The 26,981-nt window shown below is 54.5% G+C and overlaps 1 protein-coding gene across 5 annotated transcripts in view; it reads right to left on the reverse strand.

Annotated features, from left to right (window-relative positions):
- Positions 1–424: 424 nt before the first annotated feature.
- The window catches only part of DUSP8 (dual specificity phosphatase 8), a 44,604-nt gene continuing 18,047 nt past the window's right edge, over positions 425–26,981 (reverse strand). For 4 of the 5 annotated variants that reach the window (XM_061342454.1, XM_061342455.1, XM_061342453.1 and 1 more), the window contains exons 3-7: positions 23,755–23,893; positions 7,985–8,151; positions 6,189–6,348; positions 5,855–5,978; positions 425–5,470 (exon numbers count right to left, since the gene is read on the reverse strand). In XM_061342454.1, the coding sequence (XP_061198438.1) occupies positions 4,381–5,470; positions 5,855–5,978; positions 6,189–6,348; positions 7,985–8,151; positions 23,755–23,893 (1,680 nt within the window). In that variant the 3' untranslated portion in view covers positions 425–4,380. Of the gene's footprint in view, positions 5,471–5,854; positions 5,979–6,188; positions 6,349–7,984; positions 8,152–14,898; positions 15,576–23,754; positions 23,894–26,981 lie in introns of those variants that run through there. The other variant, XM_061342458.1, reaches the window with a different exon arrangement.

A 26,981-nucleotide genomic window follows, 5' to 3' on the forward strand; every position in this document is an offset into this window, starting at 1 on the left:
CTTTACAAACCAGCTGCGATAGCAGAGCAAGAAGCCCCTGCAGGTGAAAATGCAGCCTGTAGCTGCAGCCAGCTGAAGAAGGTGAGAGGACTATGACCTGGAGAGAGCTGATTCCATGAGCTGGATGCCTGGCCAGTGCTCCTTTTGAAGCTGTTACAAAAGCTTTAGGCTTTTGCCATTTAATCCTCCATTCTTGGTGGCAGTGAGCTTCTGCCTTTTGCAAACATAAGCAGGCACCTGTAGAGGGAAGAGGAGCAGCAGGAGGGGAAGGGAAGAGTGAAGAAAATTGATCTGCCCAGGGTTTGGGTGTCTTTATACCCTTAGGAAGCACCACCCTCCAGCTCCTCCGACAAGGGTTTGCCTCCTGGGGTCTGGGACAGCCGGGAGCGCAACCCCAGCTGGGCTGTGGGGAGCAGAGAGAAGATGTAGTGGGGCCTTGCGTTTATTCACAACAAAGAAACAAAGAGCAACATACAAAGAGTAAGAAGCGAAAAGGTACAGAATCATAACCATAATAATAATCATAAATACTCAAATCTATCATTCATAGATTGCAATGACAACACTGATAGCTTATTATCATTAGTATTAAGGATGGGAAGGGGAAGAGGACAGCAGGAGAGGGTTCTGGGGAGCATTGTCTCTTAAGGGGCAGATGTGACGGGGATGGACATCCAAAGAAACAAGAAGACAAAGAGAAGGGCCAGGAAGGCAGCAGGTCACGGGGATGCTGCCACCAAGGCTGGGGATGAGCCTGCTCCAACCCAAGCCTCTGGCTCAGTCTTGCCAACCTGATTGCTGCCCTCTTGCCGGCTTCACTCAGCCCCCTGATAGGTAGGTGGGAAGGATGTGGCTGGAGGGCTCAGCCCCAGGGACAGACAGGGGCTGAAGATAAGGTTGTAATGTCCCTGCTAGCATGAAGGAAAGCTGTGGTTTGTTCCATCCTTCACCTAGTGGAAAGCTTAGCCACTGCCACTACTGTGACTACTGGGCACTCAACAGCTTTGCTGGTTCTTCCCTCGCAAGGAGAGACCTTTCCTCTCCTCTGTTCACACTTCTGCCACTGTGGAACCCTACAGATAAACGCACCTTCATCAGATTAGATTGGAAAGGTGAATTTTGGTTCCAGTGAGGCTTTGGATTGGGTTGTCTGCCTTATGAGAGCCCATAAAGAGACTTGGCTGACAGATGATGGGAAAAGTTACAAGCCAGCACATCCATCCTCATGATAACTCACAATCTGATTCATGGACAAAATGCTCTGACTGAAAAAAAAATAAATAATCAGGGCCTGAATTTAAAGAAGTATAATTTCAGTTAACTGTAAGCCACTTGGTGATCCTGATGGCTTTGGGTCAGCACTGGCAGTAGACACTTAGGCAGGGCTGCTCCATCAAAGCGTATTTTCTGGATGTAGCCTTAAAGTATTGCACATAAGAGTGCCTAAACCCCTCAAACATGTCTGAGGAGCATCCAGGGAATGGCATAGTGGAGACGACAGAAGGCAAACCACTTATCTGCCTCTTTGCAGACATTTAGAGTCTCATGTACAACGCGTGCCCTCTCCTTCCCGATTTACTCCAGCTGCTTTTTTGCGTTCATAATGTGCCATGTCAGCTAACGAATGAGTTACAGGAGAGCTTGATAGTGCCTCAGCTCATCTCTCCACCTGACTGTGCCAACCTGATGTCCTCTTTTTATTAAATTCCTTGGGAAGTCACTTAGCCCCCTTTCCGTTGCCCAAAGCTACACCTAACCAGCTCCTGCCAGCAACATGCCTGACCTGAGCTCAGTTGATCCATGCTGGCACCAGCCCTGGAGGACTACAGGATGGGCAGGAACTGAGCAATGCAGAGCAGAAATCAGCAGGTGATGATCCCTGGCATGCTTGGGAAGAGGTGCCACTGGTGAGGGCAGCAGGAAGGGAAGGGAGACCAGTAGCACTCCTTGCGCAGGAAGCAGGCAGCACTAACCCTGGGCTCAGCGGGTTTACTGGAGGGAGAATGAAGCCTTTTTCCCTTCCTCCTTGGACTTCACATCAAAGCCTCCTTGAGATCCTGCTGCAAGTGCAGGCTCACAGGATGGACCCAAGTGCTTATTGGAATCTGAAAAGGGAGCTTAGGTAATTGTGACATTGTCCTTTCATGGCCAGAAGAGAGAAATGTTCGGCTTGGCAAGACTGAGCTGGTTCAAGGTGGTTGGTGGAGGCGATGATGGGTGGTGGTGGTGGTGGTGGGCCTTTGAGGGATGGCTGTGAGATCCCTTGCCGCATCAAAAGTGATGCGGGAAGAGAAGTAGGTGATCACTGGCTCTCCAGCCAGCCTTATCCCTCCCTGCCACACCTCGGGGAACCAGGCAGGAGCACATGGTGGTCCCCAGCATCTCACCAAATGGCCCCATGGAAAACCAGAAAAACTAAAGCCAGCCTGCAGAAAGCAAGGAGCCTCTGGGGAGGCCTCAGCCATGGTACAGAGGTGGTTGGGGAAGTAACCAGCTGAAGCGAGCAGCCTCTCCTCGCACAATCGCAACTCCTCATGCCTCTGCTTTGTGTTCAGTTTTAAACCTGAGATCATTTGGTTTTGTCACGTGTAGTTTGATTTAAAGATAGAAATGAACAACAAGAGGAGGAACAAGGGAAGAGAGAAACCATGTGGACCCAGAAAAGAAAAAAACCAACACTCCAAGGATGACACAGGACAAAGACATGCACGAACAGAGACCCCTGAGGTATTAGCTTTGCAAACTAGTGCGAGACAAGGGAGAAAGCAAAGACAGCCACAGGGAGAGTTGTGCTTTGCAGCGGAGGCAGTTCAGTGCCTACAGCTCCGGAAAGCAGTTTCTCACAAGCCTACACTGAAGTTTAGGAGCAAGAGCTTGACTCCCCACCAGGATGGGTTAAGCAGCTAAACAGCTCTGAAAGTAAGTCAGTTGTGCCCCCTGTGTACTTGCAGAGCTTCAGGTCTGGCTGGCTTATCACCCACTGACAGGAGGGGAGCCAGCCTGGAGGGGAACAGGGCTGGGAGAGTCCCAGCACCTGCAAATACACACACCATGATTTTCTTGGATGCGAAGCAAAGGCTAAGGGAAGCTTGAAAAACCATGGCCCTCAAATGGAAAATGGTGCCCGTAGCTCCCAAGCAAGGTAGTTGAAGAAAGGGGGAAACAAGGGGCTGGGGCGGGCAGGCAAGACACCCCCCAACAAGAAATCCCAACTGCCATCAGCCTCCCCTGCCTGCCTCCACTGTGGCAGCCTCTGACGCCTTCCCCTTCCTTGCACAGTTGGAAATGACACCCAGCACCTTTCCCCCCACTTCAGGTGACTCCCTCCTCACTATCTCCAGTGAGGATGAACAGCCCAAGGGAGGGGGACATGGCTGGGATGGAGTGGCGGCCAGGATGGCAAGGATGGCCAGGGTGGGGGCGATGGCCAGGACGGGGATAAGGAGAAGCAAACAGAGACCAAGGGGTGAAGAAGAGGCAGCAGCTTCCAGAAGAGTTTTCTGGCTCAGTTTGTGTTGTAAGAAGGTTTTATGGTTTCCTCATTTGCTTGTTTGTTTCTAGAAAAAGTGCCCAGAAGAGTCTCCTGTCCCCTTGTTGGTCTGCCCAGAGGGAACAGGGGGAAAATCGTTGTTGTCGACATGAGCTATAGAAGGAGCCACAGGCCTCAGATATTGCTTAGAAACTCGTATTTCAGATTTAAATACCATACACAGTAAAAATAGAGCTGAAAGTACCGCCCCACATTGTCTGCAAATCATTGCCAGAATGAACAGCTTCAATAAATTAAAAACAAAACAAAAAAGTTGAAACATTATTTACGATAAAAATCGCAGTAAAACAATTTACCTTTTCCTTTGTGTGTGTTTTCAGGTTGGTTTTCTTTTTCTTTATATTATATATAATATATATTTATATATGTATAGGGCTGCTCCAGTGCAGCATTTTTAGGATACTTAGCCAGAGAAACACGGGGAGCATGCTTAGTGCATCGGGGTGCAGGGAAGGGGCAGATGTGGTCCCCTCCACAGGTGCTGTGCCCCATCCCTGCAGCCGTAACTGTGACCCCTGCCCCTTCCCGCTCCAGTTTTACGCCCAGATTTTGAGCCTGGGTCTCTGAGGGCGGGGAACCTGTGGGGATGGAGGGGAAGGCCCAGGGTGGGTGCAGGACGGGCACTAAGCATCCGCCGCGATGTTTCCCGACTCTCCGAAGGCTCATCCGCCTTTGTTTCGGTTTTAGCGCGTGCGCCCCCGAAAATGCACACGTGGGTATAAATATTCCCCCCCTCGACCCCGCCGTCCCTGTCCCCTTCCCTCTCTCCCCAGCTTAAATATCCCCCCACCCCGTCCCCACCCCGGATCTCCAGGCGCCCCCGGTGTGTGTCAGGACACCTCGATGATCTCCATGCTGCCCGAAAAGCTGGACTGTTTGCTGATTTTGCCCAGCTCTTCTCGGGCCCTGCCCTCGGACATGGTCTCCTCGAATTCCATCTGGCAGCTCCTCCGCTTGAACTGCTTCTCAGCACCGGCCTCCTCATGCCAGCTGTGCCGCCCGTCCCGCGGCTCAGCCCGCGCCTTGTCCCTCAACCGGATCTCGCAGCCACCCGCCACCCCGCCGCACCCGAACGGCGGTGGATACGGGCCGGCGGCCGCAAACAGGCTCCCTCCGCTACCGCCGGCGCTGCCAGGGTCCATGCCGAAGAACCAGCCGGCCTCGCTGGTCGGGGTGCCGGGGGACTCCAAGTGCACCCCCCCCCAGGCGCTGGTGGCGGTGCTGGGAGCAGGGCCCGTCTGGCTGAGCCGCGGTGGCAGCCCGTCCTCGGCGCCGGGGCTCTTGCGCGCAGCGCAGGCGCCGCCAACGTTGAGGCTGAGCCCGTGCGCCGGTGAGCCCGCGGTGTGCCGGTGCTTTCGCCGCTGCCGCACCTTGGCCTCCAGCAGGAGGTCCGGCCCGCTCGGCCGATCGGGGCTGTCTGCCCCCGGGGAGAAGGGGCTGAGGCTGCCAGGGCCAGAGGGGCTGTCCAGCTTGCAGAGTTTGGGGGCATCTCCAGGGCCGGGGGGTCCGGGGGGCTCCTGCCGCAGGCCTGGGGAATAGGCAGACTTGATGTCCAGGGAGAAGGAGCGTTTCAGGCGGTTGGTGTCCTGGATGCGCTCAGAGGAGAGGTGCAAGCCATTGAGCCCCTGCTGCAGGGCAGTGGGCGACAGGACCTTTGCGGTCCCGCCTTGCCGCTCAGGGTCACCATGGGGGGACGCCGAGCCAGTGCCTCTCGGCACCTCCTCGGCCTTCTCTGAGGTAGGTGGTGGGGGATGCCGGCTGCCTTCAGCCGCCTCTGCCAGGTCCTGCTGCGCATCTCCCTCACTCCGGTCACCCTTCGACTTCAGGGCCTTCAGGAGCTTCAGGCTCCTCTCATACTCCAGGAGCTGGCCCAGGAAGTTGAAGTTGGGTGAGATGGATGGGCGACGGTCCTTAACGAACCTGCCAAGAGGCACAGACAGCCCCAGTTGGTGTTTGGTCCTTCAGCGGGTCACCCCTATTCTCTCAGCCTCTTTGGGAAGAAGAGGCACCATCCAGGACCTTCTAAGCAGACCCTCCAAAGAAAGGGGTCTTGGGGAACCATGGGGCCTCAGGATGCCCCAGGGTACAGCTGGGACTGCCTCTCCCCTCCTTTTTACCTCTCCCAACCATTCCTCATTGCATGCGTTTTATGAAGGGAGGTTTGGTTTGGTTTCACTGGGACTCAGCCAAGGCAAGACAGAGTTTCAAGGAGCCCCCACCCTCTGCTCTGGGCTCAGCCTACTTTCCTTCCCTGGAGTGAAACATACCAGCATTACACCCCTCTGCCCCCCAGGGAAAACTCACCTGTAAGCGTCATCTGATGACATACCCATGGTCTTCATGATGTAGGCAATGGCAATGGTGGCTGAGCGGGAGATCCCAGCCAAGCAGTGCACAATCACCTGGCAGCTGGACACCTTGGCCTTGTCTGGAGCACGGCAGAGGAAGCAGAGAGAAAAGCATCGATGTGATCAGAGATGGTGAGAGTAAAATGACTCTAGCCTCCCTCCCCAACCCTCAATCTCTTTGTGCGAAAGGACAAGTGTTGCTGGGAGTAAGACCATGGAGGACAGAAGGAGAATCCAGGTTTTGGAGGCTGACAACTGGAATGTCTGCAACCATTGTAATGAAAGCTCACCAATGAACTCGATGGACTTGTCCAGCCAGGGAAGCAGCTTCTCACAGTAGTTGTCATTAACAGGAATGCGCATGAAGTGACTATCACAGATGAAGTCTGGCTTGGGACAGGAGTTGCTGGCATTGAGGACGTAGCTTATCCCATTCTGTGTCATCAAATCCTGGTGGGAAAGAAGTGATGGAATGATTGGCTGACTGTAGCCAGCACCGAGTGTGGGAGACCTGCCTTGGCATGTACTCCCTGCCTTCTCCCATCCCAATACTTTCCCCTGTGGGTCTCCTATTGCTCATTTGCCCTAGTTGATGGTAGTATAGCAGAGACTAGCTGAGAAGGTTGTGTCAATTTAGATGACACAGGTTTGAACCTCGGCAGATCTTTACTTTGGCCCAAGTAAAGGTAACCAAGACCAAAGACACCCGGAAGGGGGTCCCAGGGGTGAAATACCAAGAACCGCAGTATGAAAGGAACAGACAAAAACAGGAAAGAACATCAGTGAAAATTGTGGCCAAAAGTTTTGAAAGTATCAGCTGAGGGAGAAGAGGCATCTCACCAACAGAGCAGGGTGGTTCATTGGGAGCACCCTATGTTAACCAATGCCTGCTCACACACCCCTCAGAAATGCACTGGGGGCTCTCATAGATTTCCTAGGTGTTCACAGTTGTATCACCTGTACAACTGGGGCAGGTTGCTTATAAATAATGGAGTAGTATCTGAGCTGCTGGGTCTCAGTCCCTGGTCACTATCCCAGGGAAGACTTAGAATTAAATGGGAGGAGAAAACATGTAGATAAAAGAGTCCTTCCACACATCAGAGTGCATGGATCTGCCGTGTGGGATCTCTCCTTTGCAATGTGATGGAGAAAAGATACATTGCCATCCATGGCCTCCGCACTTGACCCTGCTCTGCTGCCTGTGAATAGAGCATCTTCTGGCCACGTAGTGGGGATGGCAGAGAATACAGCTCCAAAAGATGAACAAAACCCTCTGAGGAGGCAGGAAGGGAAGGAAACCATCAATTTCCCTGCCTGACATTGGCTTCTCGGGAGCCTGCACTGGGATTTCAGCCCTGGCTCTCCAGCAGTCGATTTCTGCCCGTCCCAGCAGGCTCTGCAGAGCCCAACCTCAGCTCAGTGAAGCCAGCCCAGCTCCTGGACCCACATTCTTGGCATTTTTCTCTCTCATTTCCTTTTACTTTGTGTATATAATTTCTCTCTCCCTCCTTTCTGTCCCTAAACCCCCACCGCCCACCCCAATCCCAGCATCATGGGCTGTCTCCCATGTTGCCTGCCCTGGGCGAGGACACCCAGCTGGCTCCCTCCTGCCTGCAGTAGGCAGACGTCCGGCATCATTTTACCTACAATTCCTCTTTCTTCTCGCTGCTATTTTTCCTTTAAACAAAATTCCTTCCCTGGCGAGACATCATAGCACAGCCCTTCCAGCACCTTTAAAAGGGCACTGTCCCTCTTTTCTCCTCTCTCCCCACAGCAAAACTTTGCTTGTTCTGGGGCCTTCTGAACAAGCCCTTGCCCGTGGCCTGAGCTTGCCCATCCCCACATTGCTGCGGCTGAAGACTTTTGACCACTCAGTGTAAAATGACTCATCCTGTGACCACTCTCCCCAGTCCTGCTGGGCTCTGCCTATGCAATGCCTGCCTTCAGCCTCCTGATAGGTTCAGACCGACCCTGCATGGTCCTCCCACCAGGGAGGAGAGGAATCCTTAATGCTCTCACCCCTCTGCAAGGCTGGCTGCCCTCCCAGATGGGACAGGGCAGATGTGTTCCCTGAACAGGGCCATACCTTGTTCAGGACATCTTTCTGTGAGCCCAAGTAGAGATGTGGCAGGATGCGTGTGGGGCCGACATTGGCCACCGGCAAGCATGGCTGGGAGATGCTCATCGGCAGGATGGCAGCTGGCTTCCCCTCGCAGAGCCCCGGGAAGCAGGACGAGAAGGTAGCAAAGCCTCCTGTGGAGAAAATGGGGACATTCAGCTTGTAGCAGTGAGGCGGAGACCAAAAGTACCTGGCAACCCAATGCCTGGGCTGGGGACAGAGCAGTGATAACCCTGCAACACTAAGAACAGAGCAAAAAACCACAAGCCATTGCTAACCTGTGCAGACGTGTTGTGATTACTGTGCCACACATATGGACAAAGGAATGGAGACCCAGCTCTGATTTTTCCTGCTGCAGCTGGATATTAATGCACACGTGGGGCATCCATCACCCACCCTGCTCTTCACCCACTTCATTCACACAACTGACAAGAAGAGAAAGTCCTTTTCTTGGATGCCTACTACTCTCAGGACAACCAGAGTTGCCAGGTCAGGGTGACAAGCAGCGAGCTCACTGAGGTGCAAAGCTCCCTGGGCTGGGAGGTCAGCTCAAGCCTTGCCACAACGGCTACATTTACACACTGTGGTTTCTGAGAAATGCCTCCTCTGCACAGCCCCGCCAAGCCCGACTTCCACCACATCAGGCTGGACCAGCACATCAGAACCTGCAGGCCATTGCCTTTTCTCACTCTCTGACCTTACTGAATGTGACAGCAAGCAGCGCCTGATTTACTGCACCAAGCTGCTGGGCAGCCATACTCAGCTTGAGTATCCTAAAGAATATTGAGAGAAAACTCTCAGCTGAGGCTGTGGTAGTCGGCACCTGATAGCCAGAACTATTGCCATGATATCTGGCACTGTCAAAAGCACAGCCTAACTGTGGATGAGTCTGCCTGAAAGCCAGTCTCCAGCTCAATCGGAAACTGCACTGACTTGAGCAGGGCATCAGATGTTGCCCTGCCTACAACTGTGGGCAGCTTGTGAAGGTGGAAGGCCCTCTGTGCTGTTGTATGTCCTACGTGGTTGTGTTAAGACCACTGGTGATCCTGATTTGCTCTCACTCACTGATCCCATTCTCCAGAGTAGAGCTGGGTCTGTCTAGTGGTGGCCCAGCTCCACTCCCAGCTTGGTGCAATGGAGAGGACCTTGGGTTGTATCAGCCCAGTTTCCCTTAGGTTTTCCTACTCATGTGAGTGAGCAGATGCAGCTTGACATCACCCAAAAAGCAGAGGCTTTTGGTCTTTGACTGTCAGAGGGACCAGGATGCCCCTCTGAGATCCTTCTGAAAGTCTGAGTCTCAGCACCACGGGAATCCCTGGCCCATCTCTATTGCTAACAAGACCTTTTAACGAGCTTTTGGTGACAAACATTCCATTCAGTCCCTCTCCCCTTTGATAGCAGGGCAGCCTTGGCACATTCTCAAGTTACCTTCTCCAGCAATTTGCCAGCATTTCTGCTGATCCTCCTGGAGCACCTTCCTTGCTACTGGTGTGGCATGTCTGGTGCTGCAGATAACCCACCCCATGTTTGGGAGGTGAAGGTGATGGATAAGCCAGAGCAGTGCACAAAATTGTGCTTACACCACCTGGAAACATGCAAGGTCCTCCATCTCATCAGCTCCTGGTGTCAGCTCCCACTGGCCCAGGAGGAAGGTGTCCTTCAACCAACCTCTTTCCTCCTCTCTCTTATGTTTTCCTGGCTGGCAGCTAACACAGCTCTCAGCTTTCAAACCTGCTCAAGCCAGGAGGGGTACAGTTAAAGCACCTTATCTTCTCCAGTACTTCCTTTTCTCTGGCTCCCTCTGAAATGACATCACCTCTCAACTGGGACATTATATCAGAGCAAAAGCAGGAGGCCCAGCACAGGTGCAGCCCAGCTCCAGTTACTGCTCATCTCTGCACTGTGTCCCCATTGCCAAGGAGTGCAAATCTCCAGCCACAGCCCTGCACGGATGGGCGCGTGTGACCTCCCTGCTTCGTTCCACACTTGAGCACGTGCTGCTGATGCCTGGGGGATGCTCAAGCAGAGCTTCTTTCAGCTTCAGCACACAGGATCTAGCGGGGCACAGATTTAGCCCCTGGACTCACGCAAAACAGAATGGGAATTTTTCTGAAGGAATACAGTGCATTTTTGGGGAGGAGGGTGCATGTGAGCACAGCTCCAGGGATCAGTGCCTACTCCGGTCCCCAGGTCCTCAGCCTCTCATGCTCGCTGTTCATTCAAGAGCTGCCTGGGGCCGTGTACAGCTTTTTATCACTCTTTAAAAGCCGGGAGCGTGGGATGATCTCATAGCTAAAGCAGGTCAGGGCACGCCACTATCTCCCCCTTGCCGGCACTTGCCTGACAGCAGATCCTCTCCCAGCCCTGCCCGGGGAAATCCAGGCAGGGGCAGAGTGGGCTGCGAAGTGAGCAGGGGGGGATGTTTGCAGTGAGGGGCAGCAGCATCCTCTGCTGCAGTGCCTGTCCCGGCATGCTGCCAGCACCCAGATGATGCCAGCACCTGAAATGATGCACATTGCTCGCCCCACTTGTCCCAAGCAAAGCTTCTAGCCTGTGTCTGGAAGCCCAGGCATGCTCCCGTCCTGCCTGTCCTCATTTCCCCCGTGCTTGCAGCTGCTGAGGGCAGCCTGGGCTTGGGGGAAACCCTAGAGATGGGTACCCAACACCATCCCAACCTTGAAGCAACACTTACCCCACCCCTTGCCAGCTGCTCTAGCATGCCTTTCATTTTTAGAAAGCAAACCAGCTCTTCAAAACAATCCCAAAGGCAGTGAATGTCCCTGGCTGGGCTCCAGCTGATGCCTGGGCATTCCCCCCGCTATACCTTGGGCCATGCATCCCAGCCTTTGCTGGGAGAGAGCAGCAGAGCCCCACAGGGTGAGGAGCCAGTGCAGCACAGGTCTTCCTCATCTTTCCTCATTTATTCAGTGCTGGTGTCAGTAGCACCATTTCTCTTGGCATGTGGGGAATTAAGCCGAGGAAGGATTTATATCTGATGCTGCTGGGGCTCACTAGTTTCTTCTTGATGCTTCTGTCAAGCCTGACAATGGCAGCACAGCCCAGTGTACTGCTCCAGCACTCCTGAGGGCTCTCAAAGCTATCCCCTTGGAAAACCCAGTGTCTTCCTGTCTCCTACAACTACCTGAGGCAGAGGTAGGTCCCAGGAGAGGGGGAAAGTTTGGGCACAGGGAACCAGGCCAGAAGTGGGGACACCTTCACTGCTCCTGCTGAAGATGGAGGAAGGAAGGGCCAAGAACCATCATCACGCAGGTCTCTGGGAGGGCTTTGGGGGGTTCATTCATCAGTGCCCCCAGAGACATAAAAACCCTTAGTGGTGTGCAGCTCAAGGTGGGGCTGAAGGCAAACACAGCTTTCGGGAGGGAGGGGAGCTGTCACTCCCCCACAGGAAACCAAGGCACAGGGTGTTGCAGCTTAGTGCCAGAAGAGTGCGAGAACTGAAACACTGAAGTACAGAAATGTGGGACACCTCTGATGCCTTTGCTGTCACCTTCAGGTGGTCTCTGGGAACATCCAGCTCATGTCTGGGACACTGACAATATCTAGGCATCACCTGCAAGATGCCCTGTTCCCTTCTCTGCCAAGGAAAGGCAGCAATGGTGGTGCAGGGAGAGTGACACAGAAGGTCCTGGATAGGGACAGGGATGTGGTGTGGCATCATTTTCCTCCTGGTGTTAAGCCCCAGCTTTGGGGATTTACAATCCATTGAGCTGCACAGGATGTTAGAGGAGATGCTGCTGGGGGTAAAAGGGAGCTGTAGGGCACATTAAGCAGGGCTATCCCAGTTATCTGCTGCTCCCTGCATCCCTCCCTGCACCAAGGCTAAAGGCATAAAGTGGAAACAGGGAAAGGATGGGGCTTGAAACCCTTCTCAGGTCTTGTTTTGACAGCTGCAGACTGCCCATTCATCTCCAGCCCCATGGACTCGCCTCCTCCAGAGTCCCTTCAAATGACCCAACAGCTTGTGTCTCTGTCCTGCACCCTGACAACTGCAAAAAACTGCAAAAGGGCTGCCAGAGGCACCTGATTCACCTAAATCCTTTCTTCGGGAGAGCCATTGCACACCACCAGCCCCATCAGTCTCCTAAATTCCACCCCACTGCAAACACACTGAGCACTTGGGACACGTCTCATTTGCCAGCCTCTCGTGTTCATCATGGAGCAAATCCAACCAAAAGCCCCCCAGCAGGAAACAGTGAAGAAGAAGTGACATGTCACCCCATTGTGCCATCAGTCTGTGGCAACGAGGAACAAGCACAGCTGGAGCTGCAAACCTTCCCTGGGCCAGCAGCCACGGCACTGCACCTCCTCACCCCCAGCTCCCACACCAGGAGCTGGCAGCGCTGGCAGCTGGGGGTATTAAAGCAGTTTATAGCCCACCCTCATTGCTCCTATAAAGGAGTGTTAAAGAGCAGCAGCTGGAGCTGCTCAGGGACTCACTCCCCATGCAGGTGCCGCAGCACGTGGCCCCACCGGTGGGTTTCGTGCCTGTGCCGGCGCTGGAGCCCCTCAGCCTCACTGAAGCTCCCGGTAGCCCAGGGGCTGTGCGGGGCTGGGCTCTGCCCAGCGCTCATTAAAATGCCAGTGGTGGCTGAGAGCGGCTGCCAGGGCGGCACGTGGCGAGGGGCAGTGGGGCATGCAAGCAAGCAAGCACACGCCTCGGCTGCCGCAGGAGCAGCCGCCATGCCAGCACGGCTGCCCCACCGCTGTGCCGGTGAGGGTGATGCCGGGGTGCCCCCTCCCCAGCACCCCAGCCCCGCGGGGACACATCTGTCCCCCACCGTTAAACCACCTTGCTGAACTGAGGCACGGCAGGAGATGATGAAAGCCGGGGGGGGGGGCGCTGCAAAACCGAAGCCCTCGCTTGCAGTCTGCTCAGCCCTTGCTTGGCAAGGCACCGAGGCCAAGCATTGAGCCAAGCATCTCTGCGGCAGGTTGAATTGAAGGAAAGCAAGTGGAGGGGCCAGGCACGGCACACGTCAACCCACAGAGCCGCTGGGAAAACCCCTCTTTGGGAAACGCCGTCTCCCTGGCTCTGGTGCTGGGTGGCGTGATGCAACACTACTCACTGCACCCCGGGAAGCTCCGGTGCTTTGTCAGTACTTCCCGCTGCCTGGGACGTTTCTGAGTTTTCCCCGGCCTCCATCTTCGCTGTTCCCCTCTCGGCACTGCAGCCTCCTTTGCTTTTCCCAGGTCCCGCCTGCGATGCCTTCCCACCCGGCTAGGTGAAACCCCGGTGCTTCGCAGCCTGGCCAGCTCGCCCTCTCCTGGCTGATGCTCTTTTACTTCCACCCGTCTCAGCGCACTGGAGAGAGACGGCTGGTGCTCCCCGAGTTCCCCCCCACTCCCCTTCCCAGCCCCTGTGCTCTCCCCCAGGCCGGGTTTCACCCTCTCTTCAGTCGGTACCGAATTTCATCACCTCATTGCTGATTCCTTTGTGGGTTTTGTTTTTTAACTTCCCCAAGCAGTGGGGATGAGAAAGCCGATTAATCAGCCCTATTATGGATTCATGTGAATTCCCCGTTTTCCCAGTGCTCACCACAAACAGCTTCTGCCCATCTGCTGCTACATCACCCTGCTGCCTCCCAACCTGCGCCAGTCCCTCCAAGCCTCGCAGGCCGGTCCCAACCAACACCACCCCCACCCCCACCACAACCCCCCCTTCCCGTCCCGTTCTTCCAAACGAGAGGAAAACGTCCTTAAAAAAAAAACAAAAACAAAACAAACAAAAAAAAGGAAAAGAGGCAGAAACGAAGCCCTGTACCCGCAGAGCCACGGACACACTCCCCGAGCTGCTGGGCTTGATTTTCCCCTGGTGACTGTGCCTGCTTTGGACCAGCCTGACTTGTTCTAAGTAAAGAAAAATGTGTCATTTCCAGGAGTGACTTATTACTAATGACACCATCGCTGGGTTATGTGCTTCATGCCACAAAAACCTGTCAAGCACTTTTAGCAGGCTCCCATTTTAAGTGGTGATGGTAGGGAAGTTTCTTGATTCAACCCTTTGGTAATCTAGGTCATTCCAGGCTCGGCATATTTTTAAGTTGCTCCAATTAATATCCTCTTCCCCCGCTTGCCCTTCACCCTAACACTGGCGAGTGGAAACCCTGCAAATCCCTTTTCTTAACGAAATCCCCCGAAGATGGGCAGGCAGCAACTGTACTAGTGAAGCGAAATGGCTTCTTCGGGCAGCTGCCTGGCGCGGGCAGCATCGCAGCGCTCTCCCAGGCCATCGCTATTTGGCATCCCGTCCTCGCCGTACCCCCTGCCCGGGGCGCGGACGCCGTGACCCCTCCAAACCGGCGCCCGCGGGAATGGAGATGCTGGCGGCAGAGCCTGCCCCGGCTCCCGCAGCCGCCTTCCTCCCCTGCTCCGTTCGCGCCCACGCCAAGCTTGCTTGGATGGAGAACGGTTCAGGGGACCCCGGAGTGGTCCCCTCAGCTCCCGGCCAGGCAGCCCCTCCGAGCCCCGCACCAGGTGGGAAAGCTGCCTAACATCCTGCTGCAGATGCCCCTGCCCGCTGCAGGCAGCCTCTCACCTGCCTGAAGGAGCTGCCCCCTCCCTGCAGCTCCTTTCCTGCTGCTGCCTCCAGGACCAGGCTAGCTGCCTCCGCAACCTCTCCCGCACACTGCCGGCGCCTGGGAGCTGGGGATCGCTCCTGCTCCGCTCCCCTCATTCTCCCCGCTCGCCTCCATCTCCCTGCTCGCCAGCTGCCTGCGCTCTTTGTACCGCCAGCCATCGCGCCCCGCTCCCCGCCGGCCGCAGCGATCTCCGTCCTGGGGCAAAGCAGGGATCAGGCGAAGCCGCCCCCTCTTCCCTCTCCGTCCCCATCGGAAGGAAAGGAGCCGTCCCGGATGACAAACCTCTCATGTCCCTGCTCTCCTTCATCCTCCGCACCCTTATTTTCAGCTTCATCTGCCTCTCGCGCATGTCTGTCCAGAACTGGTCCTCGGAGGGAGCGATCATTACATCCACGGGCATCCAGGCAGCTGGGCTGCGGGGGCACCTCTTGCCTCAGCAAAACAACAGCTGGCGGGCAAACAAAATGCAACAAAAATCCCCCGAATGCCCCCTGCGGCAGAGCACCGCTAGCCCCCGGCTCCAGCCTTCAGCCTCAGCAAACGAAAAACATCAAAGGAACAAAAATAATAAACCCGAGCGGGGTGGGGGGCCCGGCGCACCCCCTTTCCCCGGCCGCCCTTCTCCTCTCCTCTCCTCTCGCTCCCTGCGTGCGCGGCTCCCGCTCCGGTCGGAATGAGCTCAGCCCGTGAGCAACAGCTCCGCTGAGCCATCCATCCCTCCGCCGCCGCGCTCGCAGCGCGCCCATAGCGCGCTCATAGCTAACGGGTCAGGCATGCGGCCGCATTCCTTACTCAGCACACAGACACGCAGGAGAACGCCGGGCCTGACATATGCTTCGCTCCCTGCTTAAAGGCGCAACAGCGATTTTTTCGCCCGCCCAAAGGCCCCCCCAACCTCCCACCCGGAGAGAGCAGGCGCGGCAGGAGATGGATGGCTGCACCACGCCGGATTTGGCCCCGCGGAGTTAATTTGGGGACAGGGCCCTGGAGGAAGGAAGTTAATGCCCACACCTCATTTTAGCACCAGCCAGAGCAATGTGCGATCAAATCCCTACAACAAAGGGGGGGATGCAGCACCACTCCCCATCCTTGGCCCCTGTCTGGTGCAGGCACCCCACAGCTGCTCCTGGAAGGACCAACGTGCAGCCCCTGGGGCACATTTAACTCTGAACTCCAGTGCTAGGAAGGGCAATAACAACTGTTTCCTAAGGGGGAAACTGAGGCACAAAAAGTTGAATAACTTCTCCAGGGTTCTCTGCTGCAGGACAGAGCTGGGGACCAGACAGCAGGTCCTTAACCACTAGTTCATCTTTCCTCTTGTGGCCTCCACTGAGAGCATCACCCAGGAGGGTTGCTCATCCTGGAATGATTTCAAACAGCTGGAGGTGAATGGGCTTCAACAGCTGGTGGGGAAAGGTGCTAGCACTGGGCTGCTCACACCTGCACGGCCATGTCAGATGTAATTATCTGCCCGCTCCCAGCAGAGCAGGACCATAGTCTGAAGGAGATGTGCCCTCTGCCAAAGCCTTCTCACGTGCAAAGGTCCTGCAAGAGGGGTTATGTAGTAATGGGCTCTCCCAGTCCTGCTGCGGTCTATCAATCAGTGGGGGCTTCTGAAGCAGGTGGGGGCTCATGGGTTTTCTTCTTTACATTTGTCCTGGGGGACAGAATTACTGGTCCCCCCTTTTCCCACCCGCGGGGCTCCTTAATATGTCTTCACACAGCTCCTTAAGAGTTTACTGGTTTGAGCCAAGGCTTCCAGAAATCATTCAGGATTATAGTAAGAGCAGGAGCAGGGGGAGGAGGGGTGGCATGTATTGTGCCTTTGAAAATCTGAAGCTTTATGGGCTGAAAAAACCCAGGCTGAGCCATATGTGAGTGACTTCAGTGTTTTTCCTTTGAATGACATCACATGAGATGAGGTCATTGGCATTAACTAAGTGCTCTACCCTCCCCCTCCCCACCCGAGTGGAGCCAGCCTCCTAATGAGCCTTGTTGTTGTAACAAATATGGTTTGATTATTATCAGATGTGGGTCAGAGATTGGATAAAATTCAGAGTGTGCTCCAACTAGGCTGGAAGAGAGAGGAGCAGCCTTCCCCCAAGAGCCATGCTTGGGAAGTGGCTCCCATGGCAGCTTCTTAAGGGGGCTGTGGTCCTCGACATCTGCAACCTCTGTCCCTGTGAGGAAGGGTGCACGATGCTGGTGGCCAGTGCCAACAGCTTCTGGCAAGGGAGATGCCTCCAACTCCTGCTCCTGTACCAGCGGTGCTCTCTACCGATGCTGGAGGGCAATTCGGCTGTGACCCACTCTGATGGCTGCAGTTGAGGCAGTGTTGGGTACTGTAAGGGCAGTGGCTGGCCAGATGCTCTGTGCCAGCCAAGGGGGATGCTGCAGGAAGCACACAGTGAAGGAGGAGGTATAATCACCAGTCTGCCCTGACCCAGAAGTGCACAAGCATGCATTTGCCTTCCCTCGCTGCCCTACGTTGCCTGACTCCCTCAGGCTTGCAAAAGCCCTCCCTACAAGTCATTTTGGTACTGGCAGGTTCCTTTAGGATGTGTTTGGACTGGGTTTTCAGTTCAGGGCTACTGGAAATACACCCCACACATCAGCTGTTGCCCCTCTGCCCTTTGCCCCATGTGTTCCTCCTGGTCAGGCTGTCTTCCATCCTGCCTCCAGCCCCTGTTTAGGAGACAGAGGTGCATGACCTAGAAGGAGATCCCAGCCTTGTTGGCCCCACTTTGCTCTCATTAGCACAGCACTCACTGGAGAAATATCTGGTGCAATGGGTCGGAGAGTCTCATGCAACCCACCTGCAGAGCAGGAGCACAAGAAGCCCCTCTTCAGCACCTACGTACCTACATCATGACAGTACCTGTAGCCTGGCAGGAGCCTAGGGGGGCAGTGGTCTGCTGTTCCTCTCTCCACCCAGTGCCAGAACCCTGCAATAATTGCCAGCGCTGACCTTTTGCAAGTGTGCAGCATAGGCCCAGGGAAAGGGGGGGGCAGATGAGTGGAGGCAGGTTTTTCAAAAGGAAGGAAACCATAACTGGGCAGCAGCTCCTGCCCATTGGGACCTCTTACTGGGGAAGTTGCCTTCCTCCTGTTGGCTATCCAGAAATGAGAAACAAAATTATACGGCGGCTTTGTAAGTCTTGGCAACCAGAGCTCTGCTCTTCCCCAAACCCCTTCTCTTCCATCCCTCCCTGCCTTTGCCCCTTTTGCTCGCCTTTTCTGGGTCCGATGGTAAAAAACGCAACCAGAGGGGGAGGGGAAGCTCCTTGAGGTAATTATAGAATAGGGAAAACAAGTTGTCTGACGACAGTGTTGCTAAACAGGGAGGTTTAGAGCATAGGTCTGGAATACAATCAGCTCGCACATACATGACCTAGCTTAACCCCTGCCAGAGATGCAGCGGCTGGTCCCACTGGGGCCAAAATCCTCTCAGGTATCTCCTGATCATGGCAGAGGGTGGGAAGAGAGCACCTTACTCTGACACCACACCTCAAGCCACCGAGACGGGGAGCACTCCCTAGGGCCACCGCTGGGCTGGGTGGCTGGGGTTGGATGCCAGCACGCACTGGATGGGGGTTGGAGGGTGAGAAAACACAGCCCTGCCCTGGCCAAAGTGGCCCCAGATGGCTTTGCTGCGGGAAAGAAAGCAAGTTCTCAGTGCCACAGACCCAGGGATGCTTTGTGTCAGTGGGAGGGAGGTTTGGAGAGTTACCTAAGCCTCCAGGACTGTAAAAGTCATGAATCTTGGCATTACGATTTTTAAAGAAGTGCCTCTCTCATTAGGCTGGCCATAGTGCCCTACCTCCAGCCCTCCAGACAGTCAAAAGGAAAGCGTCACCACAGGTAATTCCCCTGTGCCCCACAACCTGCAGCCTGAGAAAAGCCAGGCATAACCTTCTCCACAGCACTTCTTACCCTTCTTCCCTTCCTGAGCATCATGCAGGATGAAGAGCAACCAGGATCCCCATTCATATTATTCGCACAGCTCGTTCTTCTAAACTCCCAAATCTGGGATGAGCAAGAATTTGAGAGTCCCATGTGAACACTCTGTCCCATCTTCTTCCACCCCTGTGCCTTCCTTATTCATACCCACACTCCTACCAGCCGAGGACGTGTTTGTTTCAGTTCACCATAGTACACTAGGGGATGGAGATGTCCACAGGTGGGCAGGGATTTTTTGTGGGAGGTTCAGAGGCAGTAATTAGACTTTAGAGAAAAACTTGCGCGTACATCTGATGGATTCATGCCAGTAAGTCCACAAGTAGTCTTCAACCTCAGCACCATGAGGGTACCTGAATTAGTCCTAACACTTGATTTATGTGTGCATATTCAGGCCAGTGCACCAAGTTCAGGGTCTGCTGGAGGCAGAGGACAAAGTCCACCGGCGCATGCATCCTACATGTGCTATGTCCCCAGGAGACATACTCACATATGGAAGTTGTCAGGTGATCATGATGCTGTCCAGACAAGGAGATGAGGAAGGTGACCATCAAATAACCAGCTGCAGTGGGGTCCTAATTCCCCACTCCCATCAGACAGCTTCTGACTGATGACCAAAGTGGGGGTGCTGAGGGTATTTTCTTTCTTAGGTTTTAGATTATTTTTTTCTTACATCAAGTTTGTAAAGATTCCTTGAGCCTGGTTCTGGGTCCTGCTAAGCTCTGAGCTTCAGCATCAGCCAGGACAAGCTTTGCAGATTCATTTGTACTCTTGCTGCCTTTCAGATGCACACAGAGTCTCCAGCCCCTGGGATTCTGACTAAAAGCAAGCCTCCTCTCCTCTGCTCTGCTCTGCCCTGCCGTGCCCTGCCCTGCCTGTGTGCTACTTTTGCACCTGCCTAGCTTGGCTTTTTTCATGTGTCTTCTCTTTTCCTCTAAACCAGCTCCAGCCCAACAACATGTTTCAAGCAGAGCAGGCAGCAAGGGAGATGTGATGCTGGCATGGGGCTTCCCACTGACATGACAAGCAAAAGCATTGCTGTATTTCCAATCTAGGATGAGCAAAGTGACATTCATCTACCCTAATGATTAACCTCTTTTTAGGACTGTCCCTATGCAGAAAAAAAAAAAGTGCTTTTTCTTTTATTTATTTTTTTTATTAAAATCATTTCTCCTCAAGTCCTCATTTTTAAAACAATTCCAGCCAGTGCTGAACCCACTCATGCTTGGGCAGAACAAGTGTCAGCTCCTGCAATGGAAATCCCCTTTCCTTTTTCACTACTTTATTTTGTCTGCTCTCAAGTCACCTCCCTTTGGCCGAGTCCCTTGAAATCTCCCAAATCTCAGCCCTCTCCGTATCATCACTGCCGTACAATTACGGCTCTCCCTGTTTGGGCTGGATGGCCGGGCTGGAGAGGGCCTGGGTGATGGCCAGCGCTGCTGAGGAGGATGGCGAGTGGAGGGCTGGGAGGGATTTCTCACTGATGATATTGTCACATTCTTTCCGAATCCTGGGAGTAAACAGACGCTCCAAATTTAGAAAGAACAGGACTGGAAAATTTAAACATTCCTTGAAGAATTGGTACAAGGGGGGGTGGTACAAGGGGGCTGAAGATGATCTCACACGCGCTCCCGAGCCAGATGAAAAGCTCATGACTTGAGTTCAGAAAGCAAGTGAGGGGCCTGTTTCAGGTCAGGGAATGATATCACAGTGATAAAGCTCCCCTGGCGCATGAAACCACAATGTAAAGAGTCTCTGCTGTGCAAGGAGAGCCCCAAACCCAGCAGTCCGGGCTGCTGGTCACACTGCCACCCCACTGTCTTCTCCAGGTGGCATATGGCTTTGGGCATAGGAGAGAGGAGCCCAGTGCTCAGCCCAAGGACACCACGGAGGATGGATGCCTGAGCATCATCTGGATGAGCATCCCAAGCCCTCAGCTGTCACTTTTAGCTGTTGAATGAGAGTAAAGGAGAATCTCCCCACCCTCCACTGCAGCTGGGCAAATGGAGAGGAGATGGTGAAGCTCAGCACCCAGCAGCTCAGCACCGTGCTTTGGCTCTGGCCAGGCTCTAATACAAGAGCTGGCATGCGGGAGCCATCAGGGAGCGATGGAGCCAGCCGCTGCTGGTGCTGCTGCTTCATAAACAGATAATAGCTGTTAATAAAACCCAAGTAGGTGTTTGCAAAGGGGAAGAAGGGGACAAAAAAGCAAAATGAAAAAAAAAAAAAAAGGAAAAGAAAAGGGAAAAAAATAGCAGGGAAAAAAAAAAAGAAACGTAAAAAAGCAAGGGTTTGTGCTGAAGTAAACAAAGGTTAAAGAACAGTCAGGCTCCTGCAGGAATAGCAGAGCTGGGCTGGGAGGGAGGGGGCATTACGTAATGCAGGAAAAATGTTGGCTCCATTCAGTTTTCCACCACTTCATGTGATGTCAGGAAAACCATATAAATCAACAGTCTTTCTGCTCCCACGGATGAAGGGCAGCAAGCAGCACTATTTATACTTACACAATTAAAGAAAAAAAAAAAGGGAAAAAAGAAGCTGATGATTTCCAAGACTGGGAATAATTGACTCAGGTTCCTCCTTCCCAGCCTGCTGGAATCACTGCTGCTGAGCTGTTAACCCTTGAGGGGTCCCTGCCACTGCTCCTTATGCCTAGCTCCTCTGTCCTCACCCACCAGCCTCCATCAGCTGCTTCAAGGGCCTCAAGGATCATGGGCTGCAGTTGAGCAGGAATGGCCGAGCAAGGCATTTGCATGAGATGGGGACAGCAAGGAATGGATGTGTGTCACTTTGCCTGGGTTGATGAGAGCTGGGGGTCACAGGGAGGCTGCATATGGCTGCCACACCAGACTGGGGACACTCAGGATGGGATTCCCTGAGGTGCTGGCATCCATTTAGGGGCAGGCTGAGATTTCAGGATAGAACCCTGATATTTCAGCAGCCCTTGCCAGGCCAACTCCCCACTGGGGTCGCAAGCCACCTCCAGGAAGGACCCAGGCAATTCTTTGGGACACAGGATGGGTTGTGGTGGGACAAGGTGACTGAGCCTGGAGTGGGTAGACCAAGGAGTTAAACCCCACCAGGGAGAGGGGTCAGAATCAGGCCCAGCCCAAATATCCTGCCCCAGAGCTCTCAAGTGCTGCAGAGCTGCCTCTGAAACAACATGTCTGCTGCCCACAGCGCAGGCAGGAGGAAGCTGTGCCTGTCAGACAGCGTGCCCAGCCTTCCCCAGATGCTCTCTGCAGCTGCTTCCAGTCACCATTTCCACCTAAAATGCCGCCGCCATGACCCAGTGTTCTACACTTCGGTTCCCGATTTTTCCACCCACCGGTGGTCCATGTTCCACAGCAGGCTGTGGTCCTGCAGCACTTTGACTTAGGGTGGTTTAAGGTTTTGCTCAGCACCCAGCACAGTCACGCTCCTGCTTGGGCATCTGGGCTTCTGCAGCTCAGAGGGATGGAAATGGCTGCCCTGAAGATGGAGTATGTGTGTGCCCAAGCAAGGTGCAGGTTTGCTTATGGAGGCTTGATGATGGTGATGCTGATGGCGATGGGGTGGCACACTGCTGATGCCCACTGAGCATGGGGCATGCCATGCATGCTGCTGGGGTGTGCCAGTACTATGGGGGGCCCCCAAGCCTCCCCTTGCTTTTCCAGGGAGCAGAAAGCTCCCAGCCTTTCAGGGCCACCTCACCCAGCTCCATCCCTGCCTCAGGAGGACTCAGGGATGGGGGTTTGCAGCCAGCACACAGTGCTGTCCCTTGCCCAGCCCTGGGAAAGGGGCAGCAGGTTGTGGGGTGCTGAGGTCATGCAAAGGCTGTTTCTTGACCTGTCCTGGTGACTAAGCAGATTCTTTTCCAGTTGTGACTGAATCCAACTTCTCCTTCTCCTGCACCATGCGCCAAGCCATACCCTTGTTTATGCCACAACAACCTTGGAGCCACAGGCACTGCTGCTGGGCCAGGCCAAGGGCTGCCATAGCAAGCTCATGGGGGCATCTTCCAGTGCAGGCCTCAGCCAAGCTCCTGCAGCCTGGGCCATGTTAACCAGCTTTACTGCAATTTCATGTAGTCCCTGCTTGCTTTCGAAACCCTCAAACTGGGAGGTTTATACCACTATTTCTCTTCTCTGTTCTCCCCATCACAGTGCAGCTGCTCTAATCCAGCAGCACTTACTCATGCCTTGCACAGGCGGGGTTCCTTGAATGCCACTTGCTTGTGCCACCTTCCCCATCACAACTACCCCTTCTGAGGGTCTGTTACACTGCTGGATTGGCAGGAACAGCAGCTCCCTCCATCCCCATGATGCCTTGGGAACACAGAGGTCAGTACCCTAAGTGTGAGCCCCAAAGCAATACCCAATTGCCATAGGATGAGGATGGGCTTGGGGAACAGAGGTGATCCCCATCTCTGCTTTTGGCAGTATCTAGGAGCTTGGTTGAGCTCAGCAGGGCCAAGGGGCATCACCTGCCCACCCCTTCACAGGCAGCAAGCTCAGAGGTGGGCAGCCAGATGCAAAGATGTCCCAGTCACGGGGAACTAAAAGCAGCTTTAACTCTCCCTTCAGCAGCTCTCTGCCTCTTTCTCCTCCTCTCTGCTGGGTTGGAGTGTTTCATTCGTCAGTTGCCTGCACTATGCAGAAGGGCTGTAGTTAGGGTAGTGCGTGCCTCCTCCTGCCTGTGCACTCGCGCCTGGAAAGCACCATCTCCAGCAGACCTTGACTCACTCAGTGATGACCCTCTGCCCCTGCCCTCCTTCCCCTTCCCTCTCCCAGCACATCCATGGATTTCCTCTCCAGCCTTCCCTTTAACAGCAGCAAGAGGGAGCAGAACAGCTGAACCAGGTCTGATTCATGGCACTTTGATGAAGCAGTGTAACAATGGCCGAATGAAGGTGTCTGGATCTATGCCGCTGTGACCACCACATAGCCTCTTCTCTCACTGCACCCTGGCTGGTGGGTGCGGTGGTGGGGTGCTAGACGGTGCAAGGAATGAACGCACAGGGCAGGACCCAACAAAGCCAGTGTGGGTTGAGCCTCTCTGGTCTGTGTGCAGGGCTGCCCTCCACCACCACAGCCACCAGTGGCCAGGGCAGCAGGCGCACATGGACACGTGTGGCCACAGCTCCGTAACTCCGGACTTAGGGCACAAGTGCCAGGTGGAGTGGTAGCCCAGGGCTCCTACCTGTAAGGATGGAGACACTGTGGAAACAGCTGTCCAACTTGCCCAGGAGGATGGAGAGGAAGCTGTCAGCAGCCAAGCCGGTCACATCCCGTGTGCTCTGGTCATAGACCACCACGTCCTGGTGCTCCTCCGCCTCCACCTGCAAGGGAAGAGCAAAAACTGGGCGTCAGAAATAGGCTGAGTGCGGAGGGTGCTGCTGCCCACACAGCCATGGGAAGCAAAGCTGAATTTAGCAGTCACACAAGCAGAAGATCACAGCTCTACACCATCCCCACAAGCTGGTTTTTGATCATCGCATGAAGGGTCCGGCAGGCTGGGACTCTGCTTCACAGCTACAAGCAAGTGTGTCAGTGCAGTTGCCTGCTAGAGTAGCTCCACTGATGGCAAGAACTGGGCATCCTAACCTGAAATAGGGTCACTCCTCCCCACTGCCCACCTTCAGCTTGCCATTACTTAAGTGCATCCCAGAAGTCACTGTGACTTCTTCCACCACCTCCTCCCCACCCAGCCTTTGCCCTCAGATACTCCTCTGTGGCCTGGCTGGTGTCACAAGGATTTGGGGGTGGTTCTGCAGAGAGGGGTGCTCCCAGCACAGCCCTTATACTGTGGCTAGAGCAAATGGGGCTCTTCAGGCCTCAGCCTGGAGACACTGTCCAGCACAGTGACACCTCTGTAGGCACTACCCCTCTGAAAGCTCAACCCAAGCCTGCAGATCACCCTTGAAGGATGAAGAAGCTCTTCTTTAGCTCAGTGGATGTTCAGGGGATTCTCTTTCTTCCTTTTGTAATGCATGGCAGTGCTTGTACACTGTAGATACACGCCGGGGAGCGGGAAAGGAGCTCCTGGGCTGCTCTCATGTGACTTTACACACCACAAACAGCACCCAGCCCTACTGCCTGATGCTGCAGTCTCTAGAGTAGGTGAGATGGTGGGGTCACCTGAAGGCATGCAGCTGTCTGCAGGCAGGAGTCCTCCCATGCCGGGTGATGGCTAGATTGCAGCAAGAGCACTCAAAGTGCAGCCAGCCTTTCCTACACCTACATGAAGGTCCATGCATTAAAATAAGGTAAAAATCCTCACATAGGCATGGCTCAGTGCATCTGCTGAATGTGGATGGCATATGCTTGCCTTCTGAGCACCTGCCCTCCCAGCCAGCAGGGTAAGGCACATCCATCACACTGTGGGAAGAGGAGGCAGCAGCAGGCAGGGAAGCAGGGTCTGCACACCTGAGGAGATCTCTCCTCCAGCTTGTGTTGGAGCTGCCCAGTGCCCACCCCCTGCCTGGCCCTCTCCAAAATCTCCTTAGGAGACCACTCAACCTAGGAACCACTCACAGGTACCCACCTCCTTTTGCTGTCTCACTGCCATGCCCTATCTTACCGCCATAGCAGATTCACTCGTGATTGCTGTCAGTATCAAAGCTGCTTTCACACCCTGCTGCAGGTGCTTCCCTGCTCACAACATGAGCACCATCCAAATAAAACTGCAGGGCGCGCTGATTTAGCTGAGCTCATCACGTCTCCTCGTTGCAGCAGAAGGACAGTCCTGCACTGGCAGAAATCCCTGCCGGGGCACCATGCACAGCTCTGCATTAGGAAGGGGGAAGCTCAAAGGAGCCGCATGTCTCCATCCCAGCACCAGGAACTGGAGAGCAAAACTGGCCCGGCCGGTCAGCGGGAATATGGGAGGGTTGAAAAGGCAGCAGCAGGATGAGAGGGAAGGGAAAAGGACACGTGAATTTTAAAATAAGTCACTGAAGAACTGCTGGTGGCAAGCCAGCTGAGGATCTATACCAGCATCTCTGCCTCCCCCATCCCTGAAGCAGGACTTTCACAGGAGGCCATCCAAGCACAGCTGGAGGGAAACACGGTAGCTGCCGAGCCAGCTCTGAGCCGGAATACTGCCAGTCCTTAACAGGGCCACTACCCCTTCAAGCCCACCTAGCACACTGTTAGCATATCCCAAAAACCCAGTCCCCCTCCTGAAGCCTCAGGTTAACAAAAGCACAGTGAGGTGGGGACTGAGCGGCGGTAAGGCAGGGGCTCATCCTGGCTGCATGGTCCAGACCAGACCCGGGTGGCTGCAGGGGAGACAGCAGCTCTGGCCAAGCAGAATTATCCCACAATAGGATTTAGTGTTCCCTCCACATGAGGAGGCTTTGTTTGGGCCATTACTGCAGGGTTGCTCAGCAACGGCAGAGATGTGCGACACGGTTTACATCTTATTAAAGTTATAAGGTTTCACTCAATGTAAATGCCAAACAAGTGCTGGCCTCGCATGGCCTGGCTGCAGAAAATAAATACCCCGCTTGCTGGGGCGAGAATGCCTGCAAGATGGTCCTGAGGAGCTGTCATGGAGCACACAAGCAGCCCACGCTGTTGTCACGGCTCCTTGCCACAAAGAGAAATGAGAGGGAGATATTTAATCAGGTCCCCACGGTCTCTCGTTAACTTCACACACTCCTGATATCAGGGGAAGGTTCAGCCCCATCTCTGGCCTTAAATGTTCAGAGGTTAAAAGCTAAGTGGGGCAGAGGAGGAGGGTAAACCTGAAGAGATGCTCAGGGCCAGATTCCTGATTCTGCCAGGTGCTAACATAGGACAGAAGCACAGCTGACAACAGAAGAATCCTTCTGAGGAGCAGCACCTTGGTGGTGGGAGCTCTTCCATGGGGGCTCAAGACTGCCCATGTATTGAACTCCCATCACCCATCACCCAAAGACTGCTGAAGTAACCAAACCCCTGGGAATCACCCTCCAGAAAGGGTTCCCACATTCAGACAGCAAGTGGCTATGGCACAGCATGTCTTTTGGCCCCAGGATGTTGACTAGGGCTTGCAAGCACTTGCATGGCTTTAAAAAGCTGCTAGCCCACCCACTGCTGGATATACTCCACGGCACCTCCCCAGGGACAAGCCTCCTGCCTGCCAGCATCTCAGCTGGGGGCTATGGCCAGCCTGGAGCCAACAGCCCCAACCAAACACCAGCTAAAACCATCCACTGCCTTTGTGCCAAGCCCAGTGCTCCCTATCACCGTCACCAGCCCTGGCTGGACATGTGGTGCCGAGCACTGGGTAGTTCAACACAGTCCTCCTCCCTGCTCCACCTTTCCTTGGCTGCCAAGCAGGGATCATGATGCTCTTCAGGTGATCTAGTCTAAGATAAGAGCAAGCTATCCTGATTATCCCAATTGCTACCAACATCTCAGTCACATCTTGTTTCAAAACAC

Source organism: Neopsephotus bourkii, unplaced genomic scaffold, assembly GCF_033783945.1.
Source record: "Neopsephotus bourkii isolate Nb327-2 ecotype Australia unplaced genomic scaffold, CSIRO-AGI_Nbou_v1 NB_1792, whole genome shotgun sequence".
In the NCBI taxonomy this organism is placed as follows: domain Eukaryota; kingdom Metazoa; phylum Chordata; class Aves; order Psittaciformes; family Psittacidae; genus Neopsephotus; species Neopsephotus bourkii.